The sequence below is a fragment of the Etheostoma spectabile genome, chromosome 6 (assembly GCF_008692095.1).
Source record: "Etheostoma spectabile isolate EspeVRDwgs_2016 chromosome 6, UIUC_Espe_1.0, whole genome shotgun sequence".
NCBI classification, from domain to species: Eukaryota; Metazoa; Chordata; class Actinopteri; order Perciformes; family Percidae; genus Etheostoma; species Etheostoma spectabile.
In genome coordinates this window covers 19,113,156-19,122,092 of record NC_045738.1, presented here as the reverse complement: position 1 = coordinate 19,122,092, position 8,937 = coordinate 19,113,156, and the positions used below count along the sequence as shown (strand labels likewise).

The following is an 8,937-nucleotide window of genomic DNA, read 5'->3' as shown; positions in this document are numbered from 1 at the left end:
AGGGGCATAAGTATGCACCCCCCTATGCTAAATTCCCATAGAGCCAAGCACATTTTTATTTTTAAAGGACAGTTATTTCATGGATCCAGGATACCATACATCCTGATAAATTTCCCTTGGCCTTTGGAATTAAAGTAACCCCCCCCCATCATCACATACCCTTCACCATACATAGAGATCGGCATGGTGTTATTTCATTTAGCTTAATAGCTGGTTTGATTTGCATTGAAAAATGATATTATGTAAAGTTCCCCATGCCTAGCTTAACCCCCCCCCAATGTTACGCCCTTGCAAATGATCGTTTTACATGCAAATAATGATGAGTAAGTGTTAGGATCCTGATATACATGAAGATACAATGCCAACTGGGCATAAATAAAGAGCAGAAATATTTATTGAAATGTAAATGTTTGTATTTTTTTTAAATATATTCCACAAGAAAAACTATTCTACGTTATTAAATACTATTGTTTACATTTTAGTTTCCAAAACTAACTGTCCCTCTTATTATAAAGCAAACCAACCACAAACATTAATGAGTACACACTTTATTGCCTCAGTGACAAAAAACAGACACAAAATGCATCACATAATTACATTTGACAAACTTGTTGTGTCAAAAAATAAGAAGTTCTGATGAATAAAGCCCTGAAGTGCGAACATGTAAACAAACATTCCCTGACAGTTTCAATAATAAGAAGATGAGCTGTGAAGTAATGAAAAAAACAAAAACAATCAAATTCAAAATCCCCTAACTGGCTCTGTAATTTGTTCTCATGGAAAATGGCCCTAATTAAAGTTTAACTAACTTTATCCCTGCACCCATGATTTTGGTCATACACATCTCCCAACAGACGTGTGAAAATCGTCATCTAGACAAAGAATTAACATTAAAATGCCATATTACGTCTTCTTGTTACTCGTATTAAATCAATTATATTACACAGTAAAATAACTGAGTGGACGGTGGCTGAGTAGCTAAAGACGCTGCTCTAAAAATATAAAGGTCACAAGTTTGATTCCCAGAAAAGATAGGGTGTGTTCATCCACTGCGATGCATTCTGTTGGAGTGTCCTTGAGAACCCCACCGGGCTCCTATCTGCTCACTGCAGGTCACCCTGGATAAGAGCTCACCTATTGCTCTTACTGTAATTGCTTCTTGATTATCTTTGACTGTACCGTGTGCCTCCACCGAGGCCCATTCACTGAGTGACACATCACCGTCTGAGCGTCCTCGACACAAATCCTGTCATAAAAAAAAATGTACGTAAACTTTGAAATACAACACAGAACAATGACGGTACAAACTAATGGTACGCGTTCACTGTGGCGTGGCGGGGATCGCCCCGCTTCGCCGCATCGGGCGCTCATGGTGGGCCCGTCACTAGCAGCTATCTATTTATCTATAATGACCACTGACGAGCAAAGAAAACACGCTACACCTTCCTACAACCGCGATGGCTGCACCTGATTGGACACCCACTTCACATGGGAATGTCTGCTCCCAAATTTAAAAACAGAACACCATAGCTGCTAGTTTGGAAACTTTCTCTTATTTTACAAAAATGGTCCACCGAAATAGTATGCAAGAATAAAGCTACAGCTGCTAAATCTGTCTTCATTTAAGATCAACAACGGACAGTTTAAAACATGTTTCTGGGATTTCAAAAGCAGCGAGTCGAGCTGGACTCCCCCTGATTTGGATAAATTGGATTCAAAATTATGCAAATGAGGAGCGGGCAACTTGTCAAGCCCGTTTCTCGAAAGTGGCCGCGGCGCTACCGGAATGCATTGGGCAGCTGTTTACTAGGAAATGCCTCTTTCCAGTGGACAGGTACCATTACAAAGATTAATTCTTTAGCTAGTACTATACCTAGCTCAGCTACTCAGTGGGGGGGGGGGGGGGGGGGGGGGGGGCTGGTCATGACATTACAGGTGATCCCACAGCTATGAAACACAAAGAGATAAAGTAGTGAAGAACTGAAGAACTGAACATCAACCAAAGTCCATGATGCCAACCATGTCCTCTCCAGGCTCAGTGTGTCCCTAATGTAAAGTCCTATAGACCTTTTCTAATAGAATCCCATTGCTAGGCAACAGCCTGGCCTCTTGTTAAATTCCTGTCAGTTAATGTCATTCACATACATTACAACAGGAAATTAACTTGGGGCCATTATGTTAATGTTTATCGTGAAATGGTCTATGAAGTCATGTAAATCTAAAGTCTTCTTGATGTTTGTGTCGCATGAAAACCTGGACATATTTACAAAAAGTCTTTTTGTTTACAAAAGGTTATAAAATCAATTAAATAGATGATCACAAAACATGTCAGCTAGTGTCTGCGTCCACCTCTGCCTCTGCCTCTCCTTCTACCTTGGCCTATCTGACGGGGGGAAGCCTTGTGTGTTTCCTCTCTACCATCGACCTCCACTTCCAGCTCACGCTCATTCACAAGAATCTCATCTTCTGGAAGGAAGATGACCTCTTCCCCCTCCTCCAAGTTTTGCCTCTCCCCTTCTTTTGTTGCAGCTTCCTGTGTCGTCTCTAGCTGCTCCTCTACCATCACCTCCTCCTCCTCCTCCTCCTGCTGCTGCTTCGCTGTAGGGTTGTTGTTTATTGTAATGGCCGTCGCGGTGATGGCGTTGTTGATGCTGTTTTTACTGGTTGCTATGGCCTGCTCCAGTTTAAGGCGATACTGCTCGGCCTCCTGCTCCTTCTGCAGGAGCTGCTGCTGGTACCCCTCGGCTTTGAGATTGGCTTCCTGCAGCTGTCGCTGCAACTGCTCGCGACTTTCTTTCACCTTCTGGAAATATACAAAAAAATAATAATAATAAAAAAAGTCAAATATATGGGAACTTTCCTTAAAGGTACTGTAGGACTGTGAAGATCCAGGACTTAGCCAAAGAATTTAAACATCTTGAACATTTTGAACAACTTCTCAGTCCCACCCCCCTTCCTGCTGAAGCCCAAACTGTCTCTTAAGCCCCCCCCAGTTAGAGCGGAGGATTTTTGCAAATCGCACGGAAGGATGTAGGTGGTGCTAGCGGAGCCAGATTTTTTATATTTTTTTATATTTCATGCTTCATGTAGTACTACTCGAACATAGGGTGAGTTGGATGTTGAACTTAATGTACAAGTTGAAAGAAAGGAAATGATGGTATATGACTGCAGTTCTCAAAAGTGTCGCTCAAAGGTCGGCGTCTGATTTTTATTCAAGCTTAGAGGTCCGGAACGATTGGCAATTAAAAAAAGGAGCATTTAATACACTCACTTTTAACTTTCAAGCAATATGTATTCAAGAATTCATATCACATAGAATTTGGTGTCGGGACCCGGCGATACTTTTCATCGCGCTTCATGCAGTAAAAGTAAGGACGCTTTTGTAGCTTTCTTGTTTTTTTCCCAATGTTTTTGTTGCTCTTTTTTTGACAGTTGTGACGTTACAATTCATACTGTATACTCCTAACACAAGGGCTGGGTCCGGATTGACTTGCCGTTTGGTTGATTTCAGGTTTAAATTAAATGTAGTTTAGTCAACATTATTGTATAACATACAATGTAAATGTAAATTATGTGCAGACCCCAATTACATGTATACAATTACAAGCTAATTGTAATATTGACTTAATCGAAGAAAACACTTGTATCCCAAGTTAACCAGTACATCTTAAGATAAACCTAGCATGTAAAAGGTTTACACAGTTATAAACATATATGTACCTAGGTACTTCTGGCTTACCTTGTCTTTTAGGCCGACGTGATTGGCTGAGAGGTCTGTGCTCCTCTTGCGTTTGGGTGTAGCCTGCTGAGGATCCTCAACCACCACCTCCTCTGTGATTGTGCCGGCTGGCAGAGCCACCACTGCATCGCAGAACAGGAAAATGTCAGAGGAGGGTCAGTGCAGAGCTGTCAACATTGTTTCCGTGTGTTGCAATCTCGGATTGTGTGTGTGTGTGTGTGTGTGTGTGTGTGTGTGTGTGTGTGTGTGTGTGTGTGTGTGTGTGTGTGTGTGTGTGTGTGTGTACTGGTAGTTCTGCCAAACCTATTCTATCTATGTATGCAAAATGTCAGTGTGGTTCCCTGTCCGTATGATTGGGTTTCATTTCAGAAAAGCAAGTGTAGTTTCTTTTTCCATTTTCTTTAAAAGCTCAGAATAATGAGTTCTCTTTTTCTTATACTTCTGTCTTTGATTTAGTAACGCCCACCTACCTGTACTTACAACAAACAACTTAACTGGTTTTCATTTGCTTCTTTTTCTCCTCGAGACCCGGCTTGTAATAATGTTTTACATATTTCAACAGCATTTCTGAATGAACTTTGAAAATCTTTTTCTTGACATCCAAAGATGACAAATAGTTCCAAGAGTCTAATTTTCCTGTTTTGTATGTTCTCCCATCACATTTAAACCCATTTAATAAGCAGCTTTTCCCCAAAATGCAAGTAAATACAAACTACAATCTAGTCTGTACTAGTCCCAGGCACTATAAATGGGCCTCTGTTTTGTGTGAATTCTCCACAGCGTGTACAGAATTATAACTCTCTAATTAGCTGATTGCTAATGGGTGTACTGTTTTTTTTTTTTTATTCTTGTTGTAGTGCTGCATTTTTAGAAATGATCTGCGTTTTAAGATGTCAGTGCATCCCTATTCTGAGTTATGTCCTGCTCAGTTTTCGAGAGCACCTTTGTGTTGCCTACTCACTCTGCTGCCCCTGCAGGGTGAAGATGTACTGCTGGCCCAGGGACGCTGGCTGCATGTTGCCGTGTTGGTCCGTCACTATGGTAATGACCCTTTGCCCACCGTCGCCCACCACGTGCTGAAAGGTTGCTTCCACCGACTCGGCAGCGATGACGTCCTCTGACTTGCCTGCAGACAACAGTTGGTTTGTATTGTTAGATAACAGGCGCCGCCTAGGACCACTGCCACATTATGATGCTGTTCAAAAATGAACCAAGGCCAGTAATGTTACACAACCACAGAGAAGACGAGGACAAGGATTCCAATTTGCACATTTTCAAACTTTCGTTGGATGGTCAAAGACATTTCTAAATTAACACGGTTGCTACCGAGAAGCTAATGTTTGTTGTTTTATTCTGTCAAGAATAAGAGAATACATCCAATAAAAAGAGTGAATGGGTCCCTTTTCCAGTTCCATTCATTGGTAATTCATTACTGTCTTGTCTTTATCTCAGGCCTCAGGGTTATTCTTTACAAAATAAGATTTTGGCAGTGGGGGAAGAAGTATTCAGTTTCTAGTAAAAGTACTAATACCACTCTGTAAAAATACTCTATTACAAGTGCTGCATTTAAAATGTTACTTAAGTGAAAGTATGTATGTATCAGTATCAATCAATCAGTATCAGGACAATTAAAAGTACTCAATGCAGAAAGATCCTCACATTTTAGAAACTGGAAACGATCTAAACAGTTCTGTCAATCAACGTGTTTGATCGGCAAATCATTTCAGCTGGACATGTGGGCCGTTATATTGATGGGTAGTTTAATTTGTATTAAAACATCATATCTAATAAACTACATGTGTTTTGTGTGCAAAAGTCTTAATGTGTAAAGTAACTAGTAGTTAAACGTAGAACGTGGCATGAAAAGAAAGTAGTAGCTACACAAGTACAACTACAGTACAAACTTCTGGTTTGTACTTAAAGGTCCCATGAAATGAGAATTTCACTTTATGATTTTACTTTCTTCACTGGACCTTTAAGTACAACACTTAAGTAAAGGTACTTGGTTACATTCCACCCCTGGATTTTGGCAAATTAATTCTTGTTCCAAAACTGTCTGCCATTTTGTTTTTATTCTAGATCATCCAGTCCAGATGTTTCTTAATTTGTCGTCAAATATGATATGTCTCTTGAGATAACACAGTAAGTCTCCTGAGGTTTCTTTTTCCACCTGCACCTTGATTTCACATCCTCTTTCACCAGCTGTTTATTCAGTCTTTTTTTTTTTGTCACTTAACGTCTATACTTTATCACTGCACCTAAACACAACTGATGGATGCATGCGTGCTGCCTACCTGCACTGGTTTTGGTGGCGGTGACCAGGTCTGAGAGGTTGACCAGACCACCATCACGGATGATGTAGTGGGACTCCGGGTCAATGTTTACCTGGTTCTGCATGCCGTCCTGTGCACACACATATAACAGGAGCTGTGGTTACATTACATCCTGTTGCAGTTTATGATAATGTACAGTACATGCTGATCTGTTGCATAAGAGAGTGAGAACATTTCAAATGAAATCATTAGGGATTATATTCAACAAATATGAATTAACCCCACAATGACTAATTATTTAGCTATTTGGGAGAAGTGGAAGGAAAAAAGCTGTAAACAGTGACATATACCTTCTTGGTTGATATGGCGATAATGTTACGTCCGTTTACTCTCTTTTAGCTCTGTTTTGCTCTCCACCAATTCTGATACATGGGCCAAACCTCTCGGGACATCAAATTAATCCAGGAGGTATTTTGAAATTTTAAATACTGAAACTATATCTTAATTTCAGATTATTTTAATTGATACTTGCATGCCTTTTGGAGGGAGAAAGTGGTATATATATATATACAATTTCTGCTCTCTTATTACATTTTAGATGAATGTGTAACCCAATTAACGAGTTTCAGGCATAGGGCCCTATTTTTACGATGGTGCGCAATGTTTAAAACGGTTGTACTTAGTGTCTTCATTAATCATAGGTGTGTTTTGAGCTATTTTGATGGCGGATTTGCACATATTTTTATATGTAATGTAATGTTGTGTGCTGCTGCACTTCCCTGTGTGTGTGTGTGTGTGTGTGTGTGTGAGACAAGCATAGTGTGCGCACTGTGCATGAGCCCAGGTGCATTTTACTAATTCGGTGTTAAAATAGCAATGAGATGCTACATCACTGACTATAGACCAGGTTTTTGTTGGTCAATGGCGCCATCACTTCCCTCTGTCTCAAGATAGTACCACGCCCAGAATTCCCCTGAACACACCTCCCTGTAAGACCACTGCGCCCATGGGCGCACAGATGGGCACAGGTGCATTTGCTATTTAAACTACGTGGGTGCTGGACGGGAAATTGGCAACTGCATCGGTCTTAAACTAGCAAAGACACTTACGTCAGGCTTTGTGCTGCGCCGGTTGCAAGATAGAGCCCTTAAAATAAAATACTGAAACACTGTGATGTATTAAAAAAAGACCCTACCAATTGTTTCATCTGTCTGAAACAATGATAAAAGGTTTAAACACAAGATAAGAAAGTAGATAGCATCAGTACTCTGTAATTGAAACTGACACTTTAAGCCACTAGTTTTATTTTATTAGAAAAGAGTCACAGTTGAGCAGTTTTTGGGGCCCTGAAGAATAACGGTTGAAAGTGACAATTACTTTGAGAATCACTTCATTGATCATATGACAATTCTTTTTTTAAAGTGGCCCATTTTCCAAGCAAAAGTAATCCCGCTGTTTATGTTGGATACAATGTGATGGCGGCAATAGGTGTATGCAAAGGTTTAAAACCAATAGTTTGTTTTATTGTTTATTCACTGGTGATTTAATTTCAGTGTGGCGATTTCATTTGAAGGAGACATTTTATCTGCTCAGACTTGATAAGAAAGAGAAACAATGGTCATTATTTTATGGATGGCACACTAACATTTCTTTGTGGCTTTATGTCTGTGTCTGAACCTAAATATGTCCAGTGGTTTATTTTTCTTAGAAGCTAAAGTGCTTCACTTCCTCAGAGAACAAACGCATATCATGGTGCACTCTCGGGTGTAGGAGCCACATAATGTATGTTGTTTATGGTCTCATTTATATTATTATTGTTATTATTATAATATTGTCCACTCATATTGTAGGTGGTGGGTGTGTTCATGGCGGCTCGAGCGGAAGTTGTTTGCTTCACCTGTTCACCTGGGTTTTTGGGCTTTGACAGAGAGCGGGTGAGTCTGGGAGCAAAAACTTTCTATCGACCGCCGCACTTATAGCGACACAAAGTAATTTGGTAACTGCAGTACTAGTTGTATTGTATGTGTGGAGGAATAAATTATTGCAATACAATCTCGCAGCAGCACTTTGTGGGACAGCTTATAGCCGCAACAACGGGGATTCAGCCCTTTCAAACAGTGACCACAGGGGAACATTTCTCACTCTTGGCCACTTGTGGGTGTTTGTGTTTCATAAACATGTGTCAGTGGCCTTCTGTGTGCAGCCATCTCGCATGGGGCAACCAGCTGCTATTGCTCGAGGCCCTACTATCTGTATCCTGGCTGGTTGGAGAGTCCCGTCCAGGGAGATGAGTTATCTAATGCCAACTAGAACCTCCTACGTACCACCTGAAGTCCCACAATCACCTCTGTTACATAAAGCCTTGGTAGGAGAGTGTGTGGACCTTTTATAATCTCATTTTTCAAATACTGTGACCACTAACTTCAACATAATCATCAACCACAATTCTGTCATTGTAATTTTAAGTGTGGATTCTTAATGTTTTTAAAGACAAGGTCTAATCCCATCTTGTGTGAAATGGTGTCTAAATGCGGGTGTTATTGTAAGAACTGTTTGTGCAACATGGCTGTCTGACAGAGAGATGCTGCACGGCCACTGAAACCATAGCAACGGCGGTGAGAGTCCAACTGGAGCTTTGCTAGTTGCACTTAGAAAACATTCAACCTGCTTTTTGAAATCACAGGGGCACTGTGCAAACATGTCTTTTCTCCTCCTTTCCGTCTTTTTTTTTTTAATCTCCTCGGCTCCCCCATTTATCTTCTTCTTCCCCCTCCTTTCTGTTTTCGCTCTCCCCTAAGCTCTGTCCATCTTTCTCTATGCCTCTCTCACAAGCCCCTCATTTACTCATCATGTCTTCTCGTCTTCCCCGCCTTCATCTGTCTGTCCATCTCTCTCGCTGTTTCGCCTCTCGTCTTTATTTTAGCC

The 8,937-nt window shown here is 40.7% G+C and overlaps 1 protein-coding gene across 2 annotated transcripts in view; it reads right to left on the bottom strand.

Annotated features, from left to right (window-relative positions):
* Positions 1-532: 532 nt before the first annotated feature.
* The window catches only part of gabpb2b (GA binding protein transcription factor subunit beta 2b), a 14,695-nt gene continuing 6,290 nt past the window's right edge, over positions 533-8,937 (bottom strand). Inside the window, exons 5-9 of one of the 2 annotated variants that reach the window (XM_032517599.1) lie at positions 6,034-6,142; positions 4,701-4,865; positions 3,740-3,861; positions 2,374-2,803; positions 1,912-1,947 (exon numbers count right to left, since the gene is read on the bottom strand). In XM_032517599.1, coding sequence (XP_032373490.1) covers positions 1,922-1,947; positions 2,374-2,803; positions 3,740-3,861; positions 4,701-4,865; positions 6,034-6,142 — 852 coding nt within the window. In that variant the 3' untranslated portion in view covers positions 1,912-1,921. Of the gene's footprint in view, positions 2,804-3,739; positions 3,862-4,700; positions 4,866-6,033; positions 6,143-8,937 lie in introns of both variants that reach the window. The other variant, XM_032517598.1, reaches the window with a different exon arrangement.